The sequence below is a fragment of the Glycine soja genome, chromosome 17 (genome assembly GCF_004193775.1).
Source record: "Glycine soja cultivar W05 chromosome 17, ASM419377v2, whole genome shotgun sequence".
Classification (NCBI taxonomy): Eukaryota; Viridiplantae; Streptophyta; class Magnoliopsida; order Fabales; family Fabaceae; genus Glycine; species Glycine soja.
In genome coordinates this window covers 32,003,636-32,025,191 of record NC_041018.1, presented here as the reverse complement: position 1 = coordinate 32,025,191, position 21,556 = coordinate 32,003,636, and the positions used below count along the sequence as shown (strand labels likewise).

General features: G+C 29.3%; 2 protein-coding genes across 3 annotated transcripts; one reads left to right on the top strand and one right to left on the bottom strand.

Moving 5' to 3' along the window:
* Positions 1–3,886: 3,886 nt before the first annotated feature.
* Positions 3,887–7,210, top strand: LOC114394054. Of its 2 annotated transcripts, XM_028355601.1 has the most exons (4): positions 3,887–4,067; positions 4,731–5,727; positions 6,595–6,631; positions 6,805–7,210. In XM_028355601.1, exons 2-3 carry the CDS (start codon positions 4,844–4,846, stop codon positions 6,629–6,631), a joined length of 921 nt encoding a protein of 306 aa, XP_028211402.1. In that variant the 5' UTR covers positions 3,887–4,067; positions 4,731–4,843; the 3' UTR covers positions 6,805–7,210. The 2 variants fall into 2 exon arrangements, with proteins under 2 accessions (XP_028211402.1, XP_028211403.1); XM_028355602.1 differs by lacking the exon at positions 6,595–6,631.
* A 1,664-nt stretch (positions 7,211–8,874) lies between these two features.
* LOC114394156 (cytoplasmic 60S subunit biogenesis factor REI1 homolog 1-like) lies at positions 8,875–12,090 on the bottom strand. The gene is made up of 6 exons (XM_028355771.1): positions 11,856–12,090; positions 11,592–11,731; positions 10,101–10,676; positions 9,849–10,018; positions 9,522–9,734; positions 8,875–9,393 (listed from the first exon to the last, which is right to left on the bottom strand). Exons 2-6 carry the CDS (start codon positions 11,694–11,696, stop codon positions 9,234–9,236), a joined length of 1,224 nt encoding a protein of 407 aa, XP_028211572.1. The 5' UTR covers positions 11,697–11,731; positions 11,856–12,090; the 3' UTR covers positions 8,875–9,233.
* Positions 12,091–21,556: the final 9,466 nt, after the last annotated feature.

Sequence of the window (21,556 nt, the reverse complement as noted above, 5' to 3'; positions counted from 1 at the left end):
ATATGAGTTTAATACCCTATGCAAAACTAGTTTTTAAAATAAAAGTAGGTTGACTCATGACTCCTTTCATAAGAATTTAATTCTTTATTATTTTTTAGAGTCTTACTTACCTGGATGTTTAATATATTAGTTAATGAACACAATGTTATTTATTCTAATATTTTTTTCTATTTTTAATTTTTTAATCGTGCCTACAAACACTAACATTTGTAATTCTTTGAATTGATTAAAAAAAAAGTTATCAAGAAATCGACCACCATTATCCTCTAAAAGGTTAACATGAATTGAATGAAACTTTATTTCCAACAATTTCCTTGGGGTTTGTTTGGTTTGCATTTTCATTTTCTGTTTTCATTTTCTAAAAACCGTTTTCATTTTTAAAAGATAAGAATTCTGACATGTTTGATTTGACTTTTTGCTTAAAATTACTTGCCACCGCGTTTTCATTTTATCCAAAATGAGTTTTCTGTAAAAATATTTTCATTGAAAACGTGATTTTATTGTTTCCATTTTCTAGTTCGTTTGGGAAAATATTTTTTAAAAATCCAACCAAACACATTTTCATCACCATTTTCTGTTTTTAGAGAATGAAAATAGGAAACAACCAAACTAAATACCACCTTATTCATGAAACCTTATTTTTTTATCAGGGTTATCAAGTGTTTTTAAAAAATAAAAAATATTTTGACTTTGACTACTCGATCACCAAACGATTTTTCTTTTGTAAAATCTTTTTGCTTTTTTTAAGCAAAATTCGTTAGATTAAAATTCAAATCTGGAACAAAAATGGTATGAAGATATCCTAAGTAAGGCTAACATAGATTGAAATCTAACTCGTAAAAGAACATTAATAGTAGTATTTAATATTGTTAAATCTATCTCTTCTAAAATAAAAATGATGTACTTTTAAAAAATAACAATTAATTAAAAAGTTGATCACTAAAATAATATATAATTAATTATAAAAATGTGTATATTTCAATCATTATTTTATAATTAATAAAAATAACTGCACTTTATCTTTAAAACTACAACTTTTTTTTTTATCAATATGGTATAATTTGCTTTTAGAATTATTAAATATTTTTTAAACAAATTACTAATATGAAATAAGTCATATTTTCTATATACACGAATAATTTTGTAACAATATGTATCAACAAGTTCTAAGAATTATAAATGTTTTTTTCCACAATAACATTTATAAAAAGTATTCATTAACTTTCTTGATAACTAATACGTACCTGGATCTCTTCTTACGATCATAATTTTTCACTCAAATTTGAGACATTGCTTAAGAGAATCTAGTTTAATTTAACTTGGACCAACAATTTATTTGTAGAATAATAAATATAAAAATTGCAATTGTAAAATATAGAGTAAATAATATATACTAATAATATAATTTTTTAATATCATTATCCTATGTTCAACAAAACTAGCTGAAAAGTTAGCTGATAGCTAGTAGTTAAAAATTAAAAAACTAGTTTATTAAATTAGGAGTGTTCAATAAAACTAGTTTGTCTAGTTAAAAAGTATAAAATTACATAAAAATAATAAAATATGATTAATTAAAAAAAGATAACAAGAAAAATCAATAAATATATTGAGGATGAAAGTGAAAGAAAATATAAAAAAATTAAAAGTTATAAGCTAACGTTTTAAAAATTATACTCCAATTAGCGTTTCAAACAACATTAGAATCTATTAAAAAAAATTGTTTACTGAACAAACAAATGAACATTTCAACTAATAAAAAAGTTAAAAACCAACTAAAATATCATATCGAATATAGTTTATATATAAAAAAATGTTTTATTGTAATTGGTGATGCCACCGGGTAATCCCATATAAATTCTTCTCCGTTAAATGCAATCAATTTTCTTTTTATTTGTTTTATTTTTTTATTAAATGCAATCAATTGAAATATTCATTTTAATTATTTATTATTCTTCATTAAATGCAATCAATTTGAACATTTGTTTGTATTATTTTATTCTTCTATATTAAAATCAAAATCATGCATAACAATTACTGAATTGTCTAAAAAATTGACTGAATTAAAAAAATTATGATTTGAATATTGAACCTAATAATGCAAGCATATATTTTGATTCAAACTAATTTATAGTAGTAATTCTTACCATCCATTTTTTATGGTTAAAACATTCAAAACTAAAACTACAAGTATATATTTTGATTTCTATTAAAAATTCAAAATTATAATCCGTAAGATTTCTATGATTTGAACATTTCGAAATAATAATAATATAATTTATTTTCATAATTTATATTTATTATCTTTAATTAAAAATTCAAAATTATAATCCGTAAGATTTCTATGATTTGAACATTTCGAAATAATAATAATATAATTTATTTTCATAATTTATATTTATTATCTTTAATTTATATTTTATTATTTAATAATTTTAAGTATTTATGTATTATAGTGATATATTCATGATAACAAATTATTATTACTTATTAATTATTAATATAAGAAACGGATAAATATACATTATCAAATAATACTATTATCTTAATTTTTGCACACAATCTCTGATTTGGATTATTAAGTAATACTATTACCTTAAATATAAATCATTTCACAATATCTATGTTGATAATAAATTATTATATTTCTTATATATAATTACCTTGAATACTAACAAATATTTATTATTATTGATTTGAGTTTATAATACTTTTTTAAAAAAATCAATCAATTTCTACATATATTAGTAAATTTACATGATAACTATTACATGTATCAATGGTAAATTTATTTAAAACTTTAGTAACTTTAATTTAAGTATTTTAATTAATATGTTATGGAGTATTCATCGACTTTGCTTATGACTCATCTCTGTTGAAGAAGTAGACTCATCACCTTTGCTAATGATTAATCTCCGTCGAAGAATCGAGCGGATCACCTTGGTTAATTACTAATCCATCCTAAGTGAAACGACTCGTGTCTCACTCGATCTAATGTCTTATTGGTTCTATTTGTAATAATTAATTAAGTAATTACATTTAAAATCTATTACAAAATAAAATTTTGTCTCGTGAACATATGTTACTCTTTTTAATAAATATTAGTCATCAACAAAATTATTAGATATTTCATATTAATAACATAATTAAAAAAATAACAAAAACTAAATTAATTTTTTAAAAGAAAGTCAAAAGGAAACATAGAAGACATCACTAAAGTAAAGTAAATTCTATCCAAGACAACACCTTCTATAATAGTCATCATCTTAAAATTGAATAGGTGTGTATATAAAAATATATTTAAATATTTATTAACTTATATTTATTTAAATTTAAATTAAATAATTAATAATATATAAAACTTAAAAATAATATAAAAATTACTCTTATAAATTATAAAATATAAATTTAATGTCCATGCCAGACACTAAATGTTAAGCTACTGACATAAATAATTATATTTTATTTATATTTTATTGCGAGCCATAAATAATTATGTTAACAATACATAAAAATTATTCTAAAATATAACCTACCCCAATAAATTTTTTAAAATATCTTGATAGTTTCAAAATTGCCTTAGTTTAAGTAACTAAATCCAAATCCAAATTCAGTATTGTTAGAGTTTAATATTGATATAACAAATTTATAAAACAATTTTATATTATTATTTAATCATAAATCATATTAAGATATACTTTAAAATAATTTTATAATATCATTCAATTATAATATATATATATATATATATAATAATTTTATTGAGTTTTATTTTATTTTATTTTCTTAAAAGTTGTTAAAAATTATTGCAACGATGGATGATTTATTAAATTCTTAAATTCTATTTTATTTTTATTTTGCAAATTATAAAATGGTAGAAAATGAGGAATTGCACTTTGCGAAGGGTAAGAAAGGAGAGAGAGAAGCTGCGCACCTTTTCATACTAGTGCTGATTGCTGAAACTGCCATCGCTCGCCATTTGCACAAAGATCCCAACAACACTTGAAAGTTGAAACAGAAAAACACCAATCCCTCATCGTACTGTTCCGTTATCAATTCTCGTGTTTAAGGTTTGGTTCCCTTGGACCCTGTATTTTTCAATGTACTTTGATCACTTTTTTCTTTCGAAGTTTTTCTCTTTTTTTGCTTCTTCTTTTTTGGGTCTTTGATTGTTTGCTGGGTCCGCTTCAATTTATGTCTTCTTAGCTGTTTGTGTGTGTGTTTTTTTTACCAGTTTTCCCATCCCTTTGGAATACCCTTTATTTTGGATTGGTCAACTTGCTCATTTTTGTATAAATAATGAAAATTGGGTTCTCTATTTTCTTTTTCTTTGAGAAAAAAATTTGGATGTTAGATGAAGGGTTTAATTCCTTATATTTGGTTGGTGGATTTTTTTTTTCATTTGGACCACCTGCTTTATTATCTGGTAAGTTATGTGTCTCAAGATGGGGTTCATTTTGTTTTTCTTTGATGGTGGCTTTTGTGCTATTTTATGTGCAGACAAGTTTTCTTTGGTTTCTTTCCCAAAATTTCAGATTTGGGTGAGATATTGATTATGGAGTTTAACTGGTGTGATCTCTCTTAGATGACACTGTAATGTGGCTTTTGGGTTGTGTCTTTATATCAGTTTGTTGGACAATCAACTAGTATCAGTTTATTAAGTACCTTTGCTATATGATTCTAAACTAGATTTTTTCTGTCTCTTACCATTTTTGGCTGGTTCCAAAATTCAGGACACAATTTGCTTGATACATTTTCAAGTTTTCATCTCCATGTTTTGATTTTGAAGAATAAGGAGTATGCAATTGACTACTACAGATATGGTTTTACTATAAGTGGCCTGTATATGGTTTTGGGTCTTGCAAGTGTAAGCAGTATGGAGGATATTCAATTGGATATCAGTTGGGACGATGCTGTCTGTCCCATATGCTTGGATTTTCCTCATAACAGTGTTCTCCTTCGGTGTTCATTTTATGATAAAGGATGTCGTGCTTTTGTTTGTGACACAAATCAATTGCACTCTAATTGTTTGGATCGCTTTAAAAATTCATGTGGCATGCCATCCTCTCCAGCGTCTAATGCAATTTCCACTGAAAGTACTGAAAATAGTGATGATCCTGAGGTATCAAATGGTCAATGCAATCTGACTTGCCCCTTGTGTAGAGGTGAGGTTTCTGGGTGGGTTATAGTTGATAAAGCTCGCATTCATCTTGATGAGAAGAAGCGTTGTTGTGATGAGGTGCGATGCACTTTCATGGGAAGTTACTTGGAGCTACAGACACATGCTCAACTTGAACACCCTCATGCACGTCCATCAAAAATTGATCCTTCCCGCCTGCTTGATTGGGAGAATTTTCAACAATCGTCAGAGATCATAGATGTTTTGAGCACTATTCATTCAGAAATCCCCAGAGGGGTGGTTCTAGGAGATTATGTGATTGAATATGGGGATGATTATGCTAGAGACGAGTTTGAAGACTTCCCTGGAGATGAGGGCAACTGGTGGACCTCATGTATTCTATATTTCGACAACTTTAGAAGATCCAGAAATAGAAGAAGGACAAGAGTCAGTCATACAAGAAGGGATAATCGTCGTTTAAGTTATGATACTTCTAATTCTGATGAAGGTTCTGTAGTATCTATGGAGTATGCAGATTATAGGATAGAAGAGATCGATGATGAGATTGTTAGTACTAGTGGCTCTTCAAGGGGTAGCAGTGGTTATCGCAGGTGCATAGACTTTTCCTTCTTTTTTCATTTTTGCTCTTACTATACAGTAATATTAATGTCATTTCCATCTCATGCCTTTTACTTTTACTTTACTTTCTAGGTTGTTAAGCTCTGACAATTTCAGTAGAAGACTTTGCAGGCAGAATTTGTTCACTATTTTTTTTTGTATCAAGATAAACAGTTTTCTAGCGCTAAAGCTGTATTTTTCTAAACACAACATTCTAAACAATTACTAGTTTCTACTGTTCCTCTTTCTAGATGAACATGATTATGTATCAGTATACACTATACAGCTTACTAGAATCATACTCTTTTTACTATGCTTCGATGTCAATAATCTAACTAGTCATATTAGTGAATGGTGTTTCATGTGCATTACTGTAAAGCATAATATTCTGATTTGAAAAAGAAACATGATCTCACTCATTATTTGCTAGCTGATTTATTGTGGTTCATTTCAATGTATATCATACTTAAGAAGTGGTTATAGTTGTAAATTTTGTACTAGTTAGCTTTTGAAAGTTATTATTCAATAGTTCTTTACTTGCTATTGTATTTTAAGAGAATGGTATGGTTTTCTTACTGTTTTTCTTTTTACTGTTGGTCTTAAAAGATACTTCCCTGGGCCATTAATGATGAGATTTCATCTGATTCAAGTGTTTGCATGTTCTACCATTTTCGAATTTATTCAGTGTGATAAGTAATATGGCTATCGAAGGATCCTATGTGATTGACTATCATAGGAGTGACTTAGTGTATTTGATTTAGAGTTATGTGGTTATTTGATGTTTGAACTTTGAGTTAGAATGATTTTCTTCAGTTGTCTTTAGAATTTCGATATCCTTATTTCATTTATGTTATTCACAGATCCCATAGATGCCGTTCCCGCTTTTATGACAATTAGGTATGTGTTGACAGCTTAAGAAGATCCTTTATTGTTAAAGACCCCTGATGGCTTAAACTAACTTACTAACTAATTGTAGATTTCATTCTGGCTAGGAAGTTCACAGTGATGGTGCTGGGGGCTTTTTGTTCCATTACCTTAAAATTACTAATGAACTTTCTCTATGTTTGCAGGCAGCATGTGAATTGAATGAAAGAAAAAGTCAAGGGGGCATGGAAAACATTGTGTTTCACCATGCAAAGATATTACATTTAGCTTGTTTGTTGCTTTTACCATGAGATGTGGTGATTGGAGAACTCTATAAATTTGACAGTTCCTTGTGGTCACATACTCAATTTCTTTTGTTTTTTGCTTTTAGCTTTAAAATCACAGTTTCTGTCTGAATCTAAGGAAGTGTATGCTAGCAATCAGAAGCCTGTTAATTTCCTCATAGGCTAGTGATTTAGCTAGCATTCTGCTGCCAAACTATGGAATAATGATTTTTTTTAATTTTAATTTCCTTGTACATATGGATATAGCTAATTGATTGTGATATGTTTAGAATACCATAAAGATGACAGTTTCCATGTCACTCCAAAATTATTCTATATTTTGCCCATTTACTAATTGCCCACTTGACTTCATATATGAGGCATTTACAAAATTCTTACATTTGTAACTGCACAATTTTGCAAGTGGTTTTTCAGTATGGATTCAATTTGGTTCCACTTGACTTTATGTTGTTAAAATATTTAACAGGACCTTTTCTAAAATTGTGGTCCAAATGTAAGAATTAGTCTTTGCCTCCTGAACGTGGAATATAGAAGTAGAAGATTTCTGAAGACCGAAAATATTTAGGTTTTGTTTTGATAAATTTTTCAATAAACGTTTATACTGCTTATGCACAAGTTACAATAAGTTTTTCTTGCACAAAAGAAAAATAAGTTTTTTTTTTCTTCTAAAGAACTAATCTTAATCTATGCATGATCTAATTTTAACTTATAATTTGTTTTTATTTTTTTCTTATTATTTTATTCTCCTTTCTTACAAAAAAATAAAATAAACAAGCATTTAGTTTTTTATCTAAAGGGTTGGTGCAAATGGTAGAAGTCATGTTGTTTGATTCAAACTGAATACAAAATCCATTTGGGTTAATTGTAACTATGTATCACAAACGAAATTTATCTTTAATTCAATGGGGTGAAAAACACATGTAATCTCTAATCCAGGAAAAAAAAATTATTCATTTTTTATGTTTAGAATGCCAAAGACACTTTTACAATATTCAGCCGAAGGTTAATAGGTGTAAATTATGGATCCATAAGAGGTGGGATAGTGATTATATAGTGTTTCCTTTCATACCAAAAAAGAAAAGAAACTTCCATCACGGGACATCACATTAATCCTTTATGATATATGAAAATGACGTGACAATCAAATGTTACTATGAAATCTGAATATTCAGAAAGAGATGCTGGCTTTACGTATTGGATTTCTATTAATTCCTGCTACTTGTGAAGTTAATAGTCTACGTTAAAATTGTCACACCAACAATACAAAATCCCCGTTGTTGACCAAAACTATATACAAGATCCCAAGAGAGTAAAGTAATTATTGATAAAAAAAATTCAGTGATTAGAATATGAATGACTACTTATTCCCTTCAATAATGATTTTTCACTTAATCACTATGAAATTTACTGTATCAAGTGATTAATACTCAAATAAGCAAATCCGATAGAGTTTCCAATTCATATGGGAATCGGAATTTTAACATTCATTTCCGTCCTACTTGATTAAATCTATAAGATTCATGAATAATGAATAAGTAATAATGATTGTGACAATAGTAGTAGGGCGATAATGTGATTGTAGTAACAATAATAATGATTGTGATAGCAATAACAAAATGGTGTTGCCACCAGCAGTGTGGTGCGGTGAAACAATGGAAGTGACGGTGATAATGAAAGGATAATGGTGGGTTTTTTAAAATTAAAAACCAAATTCACAAAATCTTTTTTTTCTGATTTTGAAAATAATGGTAAAACTGTGTCAAAATTGAGTTAAACCATTTAAACTCTATTTTTGTCAAACATATTTTATTTTAAAAATTACATTTGAAAAACAAAAAACTCGCAACCTCGCTAAACAAGGCCTAAATTATTCTCAAGCTTAAACTTGAAAATAAAATGCAATATCTCGAAAGAACAAGAGACTAGTTCAATTCCTCATCTCCCTCTCCAAACAAAAAAAAACGATCAGAATGCAAAATTGTAATTCCTCTAGGATTAAAATTAAAATTAAAATTTCCACTCATTATGGTTCCATCGTTTTCCAAAAAAAAAAAAAATCAACTCCATGCCGCACTCCACCCAAAAATAGAACCAATCAGAAATGTGTCCTTATCATCCAGATGTTGATGATACCCCTAACGACAAAGAAAAAAGTAAAATGCCTAATTCCACATTGGAAAATATCATGTATATCATGTCACTCTACTACCTTTGATGGATACCTTGTGGATGATTCATGAGATCAAGAAATGCAAAATTATTTCATGAGGAAACCTTATAGAAAAAACTAATACACAGCACCACTCATGTAAAACTATTACCAGTGAGGACTAATATGGTACATTCTTTGGCAGGTTCCTGATGACATTACTCTTCATCGCCATCTTGGTACGCATATTGTCCACACCTGACCTATTCATTTCCTTCAGCACTTTCATCCTCACAATCTTCTCCCTTGATTGGATAGTGGTCAAGCCCATGCTCCTGTACCTGAAATAAAAAAAAAAAAAGAAGGATCATCACCACCATCTGTCTATGATTCGCTTGAATGAAATTATGAAACATCAAATGTCCCTCAGCATTACAAAGAAATAGAAAACAAGGTTCGAAAGGCGGACCTTGAAGCCAACGCAGCAGTGATAGCCATATTTGCTAGTGATGGCCGAGGTTTTTGACGATAATAACGCAAAAATTCACGGGAACCTAGTGTTTTGGTTGATGCTCTTTCACCAGATTTCGTGGTGATTATGAGCTCAGACCCACCAACAAGTTCTACATTGTTAGATGCATCACAAGATGCAACAAGCTGCTTGCCTTGATCATCCACATAACTGAACAAAAATAAAGAACATTTGAGATTGGATGTATCAGCAAGCCTTGCAAATTTTATAGGGATAGTTTTTAAAGATAGGTAATTCAAACCATGCAGTTGGAACTAGACTAACCTGCTGCTATAATCATAGAATTCATCTAATTCTACCTCCTCGTCATCATCACCATCACCATAATGCACTTTACAGTGACTTTTTGCCTCCATATGTTTCCTGACTGCTTCCAAGCTGCTGAATGGATAACATCGATCATTGCAGTACAGACACATGTAGTCCTTTTTGACCTAGAAAATGGAAAAAAGCGAAGTTAAGGACCAAACCAAACCTGTTTTCCTTTTGTTTGGGATGGGGAACACAGAAATATACCTTAAGGCCAAGATAGGTGAGGAGGCCTTTTGGATCCTTCAAATACTCAACATCTGGAATGAAGAATCCATGATGCTTGTGCATGTGAACCATGCAGTCTTCTATTGTTTTGTGCTCTTGATCACACATAAAGCAACAAGAGGGGTCTAACTCCTCAAAATCATCATCTACCTCCATATCAACATTTTCGCCATGCTCATTCACATTCAAATCAGTCAAGGACTTTGCAGCACCGTCAACCAAATCCTCTTCAGGATCAACCTCCTCCCATTCATCTTCACTTTCCTCATTTTCAGAGTTATCTACCTCTCTCTTAGGAGGAGGCCTATTCACAACACGTTGTGGAAGAGGCTTAACTATTGCCTTCTCATCTGCGTGACTAGTTCCTTCAGAGGCCCGCATCATATGACCACGTGATTTAAGGTGCTCAGCATGAGCCTTAGAACTTTTATAATCCTTTCCACAAAGACCACAGGTGTAGAGCATGGGGGTTTCACCCAGTTTATTTTTCTCTTGAGCAAGCACAGATTGTCTAGCCAGAAATAGCGCCTCGGTCACCCCAGGAACCCCAGCCACCTATATGCATTTTATTTTAAAAAAAACAGACATTCATTTAATATTTTCAAGGAAATAAACCAAGTTCTTAAAAAAAATGGATAGTCACCAAATCCTCCCCCTCCCCAACAAGGCATGCATGTGAGTACACACACATATAGAAGGGTCATGTATAGTGAAAGTATGAGAGGAGTATATCTTAATTCTTAGTACAAAGATGGTAAAAATTATTTCAATGCATTTTAATCTTAGTCATTGATTTCAATTATATGGATGAAATTTGCTTCCCTCAAACTTTCAGCCTTTTCAAGTGATTGTATGATATAAATTTACCCCTCCACTTTCATCTCACTTGATATGCCTCTATGGTAACAACATCTTCCTCCCATGTCCTAATATTATAAGACGCTATTTGGATAAACTAAAAAGTAAAATGAATTGAGTTTCTCCCATAACATCAAATCGACTCATGTACTCAACTTTTGTATAAGCTCTCTCATCTAACTTCTCCAAAAGCTGAGATGTATAACTTACAAGAAAAACTCAATTTTTTTTAACTTCTTACTTTTTTCACAAGCCTTAAGAAGCTTATTCAAACAGGGTCTAAGACCTTCTTATTAATATACCTTCAACAATAACTCTATGAAATGTTCTTAACACAATTGATTTGAAGTTGTTTATATTCTACACATTCCATAACACAATACAAAAACAGATCTTTCCACAGGATTCAAGTTGTAAAATAACAATTCTAACTGAGAAACATGAAATAGCAAGGCACATAATTAACGAAGCTAGTTCATTCTATCAAGGAGGACATAAAAACCTTATTTAATCGCATATCCTCAAACCTCAAACAAAAAAAAAAACTAGGGTTTAACAAAATTAAATAAATAAATCGATTAATTATAAAAATAGAGAAAAAGGAAAGAGAACCTTGCGCTTGAGATTGTATCGATGCCACTCGGATTTGTAATGGAGCTTTTGCTCTGTGTCATCTTTGAATTTGGTGTTGCAAGCGTTGCACGTTAACCCCGGCATGCTTCAAAGGAATGAACCACTTTGAACCTCTAAATCTGCAAAATCCAGTCACAACCACCCCAAACTAGGTAAATAATATTACAAACATGAATTTGAAATGCGCGAGAAAATTAAAAAGCAATAAAATGAACTAGGATAGGTTTCGGGTTTAGGGCTTACCTTGAGAAACCGCAGAAATTGGTGCAGAAGCAGAAATCGCGAGCGAGAGAGCTTGAGTTCGAAGAGCGATAACGAGAATTTCAAGAATGGATCGAAGGAGCGAGCAACTGATTGCCCTTCGTTCGTCGAAAGGGGTTAGGGTTTCGGTGGAATCAAATAGAGTTTTTTGGGAGTGAATTTTAGAGAACGTAATCGGTGACTCTGCTGTTGTTGGATGAAGGAAAGAAAGAATAAAACTTACCTCCCAAATCCTAAAATCTATTTTTATTGTTTTAAAAAATATGGTAAAAAGTATTTTAACAACCAGTAAATAAAACTCAAAATTATCCAAATAAATTTGGAGTTAAAAATATCATTTCAAAACTGAAAATTACCATGCCTTAGTCTTCATTCTATGCTTTTATTTTTGTACTCAAACTCTTTTCTTGTACTGCTCTTTTTAAATTAGGATTAGGTTTTAAATTTTTATTTATTTCAAAAATAATAACAAGTCTCAATTAGAAATAGTAGATAAATAAAATATATAAAAAGTTATTTCCTTCTTATTCTTAAGGGATAAAATACATATTTTTAAAGTTATTTTAATTTATTTATTTAAATAGAAGTTAATCATTTTAGGATGGACTAGGATATTAATATTTTCCTTGTGTGTAATTAAACTTGACACGGCCTCAAATCTTATTTTAAAGACCAAATAAAATTGTAAAACTAAGTCAACAAACACACTTTTCTTATGGAGTTCGCGATCAAAAGAGACAATGTTTGACATGTTTCTGACCAAGCTTGACATGAGGGAAGACAACATTGATTTGCAGTCACGATTAAAGATAGAGTTCGTCCAAATCTAGATTGGTTAGGACCCTACATGAACATTTAGATTGGAGCCAATTTACAATTAGAAGTCAAAGGAAAAGTGATAAAGTTTTTCTCGAGCAACACTAACTTATTTGCATGGCCCATTGCTGACATGTCATGAATCGATTATAAGTTCATAAGCAATAGCTAAATCCATTTGCACAAAGACATTCAAAGATGGACCCATAACATTAAGGAGCCTCTAAAGGCTTTTTAAGAAACTATTAAGGGATTTTCTTCTTGCATCCAACACCATTTCTTCTACACTCAACATATGGAATGAAAAACCAATTTTGTCCTTCTTTCATTGATGCTTAAAATGTGAAATCCAGATTGGGATTTCATCTGTCTGCATCAGTCATTCACGCTCACTGCATTTCTCCTCTCATCTTCTTCTCTTCAATCTGTGTTTGATCTTCATTAATCGGTGGTTCATCTTCATCAATCCGTGCATGCTTGTTGTTGGTGTTCGCCATCGTCTCGTTATCGCTGTCGTGAGTCACCGTGGGTTCTGTTGTCACCTTCTATTTTTCTTTTGAGCACATTTTGTTTTGACATTTTCAGGAGAAGCACACATAGAATTTAGATCAGGGTAGGCATTTCCCGAAGTTTACTCTTTAGAGCCACTTTGCCACATGCATCAAGCTCTTCAAACCACTTGGATATGGTTTCCATTTCTTCGATTATGTTGACTTTGGGCTCAGATAAACCTTGGTTTTAAAAACTTAGCATCCGCCAAAACATATGGATTGTGTCAAGTGGTATGCTACCGAGAACATATCTAGCTAGCTCACATGCACATGGAAGATCATAAGTAGTTCTCATTATACATCCACAACGAGAACTGTCAATGCCAGCATAATTTACACGCTCAAACTCAGCAGCAATCTAATTTAATATATACCTTGATATCATGCCAATTAGTCTCTTGTATAAGGTAACTTTTAAAAAATGTTTGACCATATGTGTGTTTGTCTCAAAAGATGTCTTAATTTCAGTATGTTGCAGAGTGATCCTGTTGTTCATGGCTTCCCAAACACTACATAGGTCTTCAAGGCTATTATGCAATAGTCTCTTTAAGGCCCAATGTGCAGACTCAATCCTGCATTTGAAAAACAAGCAATTATTTTTATCCATTGAAGTGTTGCTATTAAAACCAACAGACTTTGTTAAAACCAACAGAATGATTATGCAGAGTTTGACATGATTGAATTTTTGTTAAAATTATATTGATATGCAAAATAGTTGAATTAAGTAAAGAATTACCATGATATGTGTTGATAAGTTTTACTTAGATTTTTAGGGGTTAGTTCTCTGGTAATCGATTACCACTATGTGTAATCGATTACAGTAGAATAGACTTCTTGTAATCGATTACAGTCTACATGTAATCGATTACATGAAAAGTTTTAGTTCTGGTAATCGATTATAGGATCTATGTAATCGATTACAGCGCGTCTCCCTGTATAAATTCAAAATGTCAGAAACACAGCCATTCGCGATTTCTTCTTCGCGACGAACCCTTTTCTCCCAAATTTCAAAATCACATAACTTCCTTATTTCTCAACCAAATCACATCCCACAAAGGCCAAAATTCATCATTTTTCATTCTCTTTCATCTCCACCAATCAAAACTTCCAAAAAAATCCTTCAAATGGAAAAACCATCAAAGAAGCAAAAGGGTGTTTCGACTTCATCCGCAGTCATCAGAACTCGAAGTCACGGATCATCCAAGGTGCAGACAACCCAAATTCCTCCCTCCATATCATCTCCTACGTTGTTTTCCTCGAAAGAACAACGTATTCGGTACAATTCCCTTTTCTCTTCTCGTTCCATTATCGACCCTAAGTTTGTAGACTTATCTTTCTTTGATGATGAAGTGTTTGATTATTTTCAAGAATTTCAAAATTCTGGTTTAATTCAATTTATCTCCATCAAACTTCCTTTTTATCTTGAATTAGTTAGAGCTTTTTATTCTAACTTGGAAATTCAAGAAGATTCCTTGATTTCCGAAGTATATGGGATTAAAATGGTCATAGACCAGTCCTTTCTCTTTGAACTCACTCAATTATCCAATGACGGTGTACCTTTTAAGGGTACACTTGATGATGAGTGGAAGTTCGATTTTTCTATTTTTGATGTCCGCCGGATGGTTTGTACCAACCAAGCGGATATGACCGGAAGGCTTCTTGCCGGTTCATTGGCATTCGAATGCCACATCATGCACTACTTGATTATGCGCATCCTACTCCCTAGATCATCCAACCTTGCACAGGTTTCTGAGGAAGATTTAATAATTATATGGGTTTTCTTAACTGGTCGTCAAATCGACTGAGCCCATTCTTGTGGGATATCACATGCATAAGGCATTGCGATCAAATGCTCCACTTCCATATCCTCATTTGATCACCTTGTTCTTACAACATTTTAATGTCCCTCTTGACTCTGAACCTTTTGTTAAAGTCAAGAGATCTTTCTCTATCGGTGTGAATGTGGTCTCTTCCTTTGGATACCGCAAAAAGAGAGATGGTTCTTGGGTGAAGAAAGATGCTCCAGTACAGGCCGCTGAAGACCGTTCTCCATCACCACCTCTTCAGAGAGATGATTCTTCATCTCTTATGCACAACATTCTTGACAGGTTGGATGGACTCCACACCTTCGTCAGTGAACGCTTTGACTCATTGGACAACCGTATTGATGCCATGGATGCACGGTTTGCAAGAATGGATACACGCATCACCAAGCTTGAGGAGGATGTGAGTTATGTTCGTTAGTGCTTTGACCTTCCACCTCCATCCTCATAGATCTAGTTTATTATTATTATATTTTAATCTTAAGCCTTGTATTTGGCTATGTTTTTATGACATTATTCTCTGAACATTTGGGATTGTTTTTAGTATTTACTACTTAGTTAATTATGACTGAACATGGTGATTATATTTATTTGCTCTTAGATGTTTATGATTATCTGTTTCAAACTTAGTTATTTTGATGATATATGTCTAGTTGTATGTACTTACATTTGGGATTATGCTTTGTGTATGTTTTAAAATTATTTATGTATGATTTTATTTTATGAACTTTGGCTTTTTGATGTTTCCAAAGGGGGAGAGAAAATGGGTATTTTAGAAATCAAGATATTATATTTTCAAAGCTTTAAAATTAAGCATAAATTCAAAAAGAAAGGGGGAGAAAGAGATGAGTGAACGATAGAACAAAACTTGTATGTATCCTCTTGATTTCAAGATTGTCATCATCAAAAAGGGGGAGATTGTGGAAGCAATGTCTTCCAAGATTATTTTGATAATGCCAAAGAATCAAGAGTCGAGCAAGTTCCATAGAATCAAGATTTAGATTCAAGTTTCAAGAATCAAGATCAAGATTCAAGATTCAAGAATAATCAAGATCAAGATTCAAGATTCAAGAATCAAGAGAAGACTCAATCAAGATAAGTATTAAAAGAGTTTTTCAAAAACTATTGAATAGCACAATTTTGTTCAAAAGAATTTTTCAAAAGAAATTTTTTACCAAAGAGTTTTACTCTCTAGTAGTCGATTACCAGAAGGCAATAATCGATTACCAGTAGCCAACATTGTTTTCAAACTGATTTACAAAGCTGTAATTGATTACCATAATCATGTAATTGATTACTAATGTTTTAAAATGTTAGATTTCAAATTTCAAGAGTTACAACTTGTGATAAAACATTTTCAAATCATTTCAAACTTGTGTAATCGATTACACAATACTTGTAATCGATTACCAGTATTTCTAAACGTTTTGATTTTCAAATTTAAACATGAAGAGTCACATCTGTTGATGTATAATCGATTACACTATGATGGTAATCGATTACCAGTGACTTATTTTGAAAATTAAATTACCAAAAGTCACAATTCTTAAAGTGACTAATTTCTGAAGATTTTTCAAAAGTCACAACCTTTAAAGTGACTAGTTTTCAAAAGAGTCACAACTTTTAAAGTGACTAGTTTTCAAAAGAGTCACAACTTTTAAAAAGTGACTAGTTTTGAAGAAATTATCAAGAGTCATAAACTTTTAACTTGAGTCATCAAATGACTATAAATATATGACCATGGCACGAATTTTAAAGACAACTTTCAGATTTCTTTCATTCATTCAAAGCATTCTTCTAAGAGTTTTTGTTCAAAACTTTCTTTATTCAAGAAAAGTTCATTGGCAAAAAACTTGTACTATTCTTCTTTTTCATTCCTTCTCTCTTCTCAAAAGATTCAAAGGACTAACGGCATGAGAATTTTTTTGTTTCTTCCCTTCTCCCTCTTGACAAAATATTTCAAAGGACTAACCACCTGAGATATCTTCTGTTTCTTACAAAAGATTTCAAAGGACTAACCGCTTGAGATATCTTTTGTTTTCCCTTACAAAGATTCAAGGGACTAACTGCCTAAGAATTCTTTGTCTTAACACACTGGAGTGTACATCCTTTGTAGTACAAGTAGAGCGTACATCTGCTTGGGTTGTTATACTGAGAACAAGAGATGATACATCTCTTGTGGATCAGTTCAAGTGGAGCGTACATCCACTTGGTTGTTCAAGGAGAACAAGGGAGGGTACACCCCTTGTGGATCTTTGCTTGTAAAGGATTTTACAAGGTTATTGGAAATCTCAAGAACCGGTGGTTGCTTGGGGACTGGATGTAGGCACGAGTTGTGGCCGAACCAGTATAAATCTTGTGTTTGCCTTCTTCTTCCCTACACTCTTTATCTTACCGCTGTGTACTTTTTATTTCCGTTTTACTTTTGTCTAAGTTATTGTTTTTGTTCTTTACTTCCTCATAACTTGGTAGTAAAGCCTAATTGAATCTAATAACATTAAGAAGGATAAATTTTTAATTAGTCAAGACACGTTTATAATTAATTCAACCCCCCCTTCTTAATTATTCCAAGGCCACTTGATCCAACAAGATTATGTCAGAAAATTTTAACAACGTACGCTTTTTGTTCAACCAATTCAATTAGACCCCCTTAACCTACAACTACCATCTACTATACTATATAAGATTATGTTTGATTCTATTAGATGATGATATTGATTTCCTCCCAATAATTCAACTAATTAATGTGGATTTTATATTTATTATATTTTATTATATTAAATTAATTTAATCATTAAATTAAATCTTAAAATATTAATTGATATGATAAAATATTAATTGATTGATTAATATATATATGTGTGGGTGTGTGTGTGTGGGGGGGGGGAGTGAGTTAGGAAATTTTGTATTATTATATATTTTCACTTTTTTAAACATATCTTCTTTCCTATTGTTCTAAATTCTTATTTGATCATAATTTTTCTCATTTTATTATCTCCTGACATTCTTTGTTTTCTCTAGGTTTTGATTTGTGTTTTTCCTATAAAATTAGTTTTTTCTCCTAGAATTAATTCTTCTACATATAATCATTATGATCATGTAGTTGACATTCTTTTCTATTTTTATTTTCATCTTTTTGTCTTTTGTTATGGAGGTCATGTTATTGATTGATATATATATTGGTAGGTATGTGATTGTGGATAATTTTCAAGGTATGATTAGAAAGACATTGTCAAAGTCTCTAACATGTTAAACTTATTTTAATGTGTCCAAATTGATATTTTTATATGTTTACCTTTATTATTTTTTGGCATTTATCATAATTACAATAATAAAATTTTTAATAAAAAGGGAAAATTAAATATAAAAATTGAGTTGGCAATATTTATTTATTAATTTTAATAAAGTTTAATTTCTTTTGACATTTATTCACTTAAAAATATTCAATGAATTATTATAAAAAATTACACAAAATTATTTATTAACATTTTTTACCATACTAAAATTTAAACCTTGCAAATGAAATTATACAAGATTTTATCATTGATGAAATTATATTTGTCTATGGATATTTATTTATTTTAATAAATTTTCATTTCTTATGACATTTATTCACTAATTTTTTCAATGAACAAGTTATTTTTGGAACTAATTTAATTTAAAATAAAATTATCCATAATAAAATTAAAAACAAAATTGATGTAGGTAAATGACTTAATTTTTGGAATAATTCAAATTAAAAGGAAAGATATAATAATGCATATATATTTATAATTAAAATTTTAAAATAATATAACATGAAATTAATCAAATTGTCAAGTATCAATTCAAATAATTAACATTAATATAATTTATTTTATCCTTCAATTCCAACCAAAATGAGATGATGTTTTTTAATCGCAATTTTTTTACCATTTAAACCTTAAAATAGTAATCATATTGTAATTAAAAAATATTCTCATCTTTTTATCCCAAAACAAGCTTGAAAACCATAAAATAAATAAACAAATAAAAAAAATTAAATTAACCCTTTTTAAAAGAAAATCAAAAGAGAGCATGCATACACCACCAAAGTGAAATAAATCATACCTAGGACAACACCCCAATCATAATATTTTCGAGAGCATGTGTATATAAAAATATATTTAAATATTTATTGACATATTTACTTACATATATTTATTAAAATTTAAACTAAATAATTAATACTATATTAAAATTTCAAAATAATATAAAAATTACTCTTATAAATTATGAAAGAGAAGGAAGCAAATTATATTAATGTAACTTAAGTAACTATTATAGTATTTTATAATTTGATATAGAATATGATTTTTATCGATCCATCAATTGAATTATATCTACATATTATTAATATTTTTTATGTGAAATTTTGTTAAAATTAAATAATAATAATAATAATAAAAAAGTAATCAAACGATTCATATTTTAGTATATATTAAAAAAATTATATCATGCCAATTTTAATTTGTATGAATGAGGTAGTAAATAATTTTGTATTAATATGAAATTTTTTATATATGATTTAAATGAAAGAAAATTTTAATCCAACAATAGATTTTAAGAAAATATTATCTAATTGAAAGTTATTAAATAATATAATAATTGATTAAAATTATATCGATATAACTTAATCTTTCTCATTATAAAATATGAGTTTAATACCCCATACAAAACTAGTTTTTAAAATAAAAGTAGGTTGACTAATGACTCCTTTTATAAGAATTTAATTCTTTATTATTTTTTAGAGTCTTACTTACCGGTATGCTTAAAATATTAGTTAATGAACATAATGTTATTTATTCTAATATTTTTTTTAATTTTTTAACCGTGCTTCCAAACACTAACATTAGTAATTCTTTGAATTGATTAAAAAACAAAAAGCTATCAAGAAATCGACCAGCACTATCCTCTAAAGGGTTAACATGAATTGAATGGAACTTTATTTCCAAGAACTTCCTTGGAGTGTGTTTGGTTTGCATTTTCATTTTCTGTTTTCATTTCTGAAAACTGTTTTCATTTTCAAAAGATTTGAATTCTGACAACATGTTGGATTTGACTTCTTGCTTAAAATTATTTTTATGAGGTTTTTGTTTTCAACTGAAAAATATTTTCACTAAAAACGTGATTTTATTATTTCTATTTTCTGGTTCGGTTGGAAAAATATTTTCACTGAAAATGTTTTCAAAAATTCAATCAAATACATTTCCATCACTATTTTTTGTTTTTAGTGAAAATGAAAACAAGAAACAACCAAAACAAACACCCCCTTATTAATGGAAGCTTATTTTTTTTTATTGGGGTTATCAAATGTTTTTAAAAAACAAAAAATATTTTGACTTTGACTACTCGATCACCAAATGATTATTTTTTTTGTAAAATCTTTTTGCTTTTTTAAGCAAAATTCGTTAGATTAAAATTCAAATCTGAAACAAAAATGGTATGAAGATTATCCTAGGTAAGGCTAACATAGATTGAAATCTTACTCGTAAAAGAACACTAATAGTAGTATTTAATATTGTTAAATCTATCTCTTCTAAAATAAAAATGATGTACTTTTAAAAAATAACAATTAATTTAAAAGTCGATCACTAAAATAATATATATAATTAATTATAAAAATTTGTATATTTCAATCATTATATTATAATTAATAAAAAATAACTGCACTTTATCTTTAAAACTACAACTTTTTTTTTTATCAATATGGTATAATTTGCTTTTAGAATTATTAAATATTTTTTAAACAAATTACTAATATGAAATAAATCATATTTTCTATATACATGAATAATTTTGTAACAATATGTATCAACAAGTTCTAAGAATTATAAATGTTTTTTTTTGCCACAATAACATTTATATAAAGTATTCATTAAACTTCTTGATAACTAATACTTACCTGAAACTCTCCTTACAATCATAATTTTTCATCCATTAAACTCAAATTTGAGACATTGCTTAAGAGAATCTAATCTAGTTTCACTTGGACTGACAATTTATTTGTAGAATAATAAATATAAAAATTGCAATTGTAAAATATAGAGTAAATAATATATACTAATAATATAATTTTTTAATATCATTATCCTATGTTCAACCAAACTAGCTGAAAAGTTAGCTGGTAGCTAATAGTTGAAAACTGAAAAACTAATTTATTAAATTAGGAGTGTTCAATAAAACTAGTTAGAGTAGTTAAAAAGTATAAAATTACATAAAAATAATTAAATATAATTTATTAAAAAAAGATAACAAGGAAAATCAATAAATATATTGAGGATAAAAGTGAAAGAAAATATAAAAAAACATAAAGTTAGAAACTAACGTTTTAAATGTTTTGTTCTAATTGTTGATGGCACCTGGTAATCCCATATAAATTCTTCTCAGTTAAATGCAATCAATTTTCTTTTTATTTGTTTTATTTTTTTATTAAATGCAATCAATTGAAATATTCATTTTAATTATTTATTAT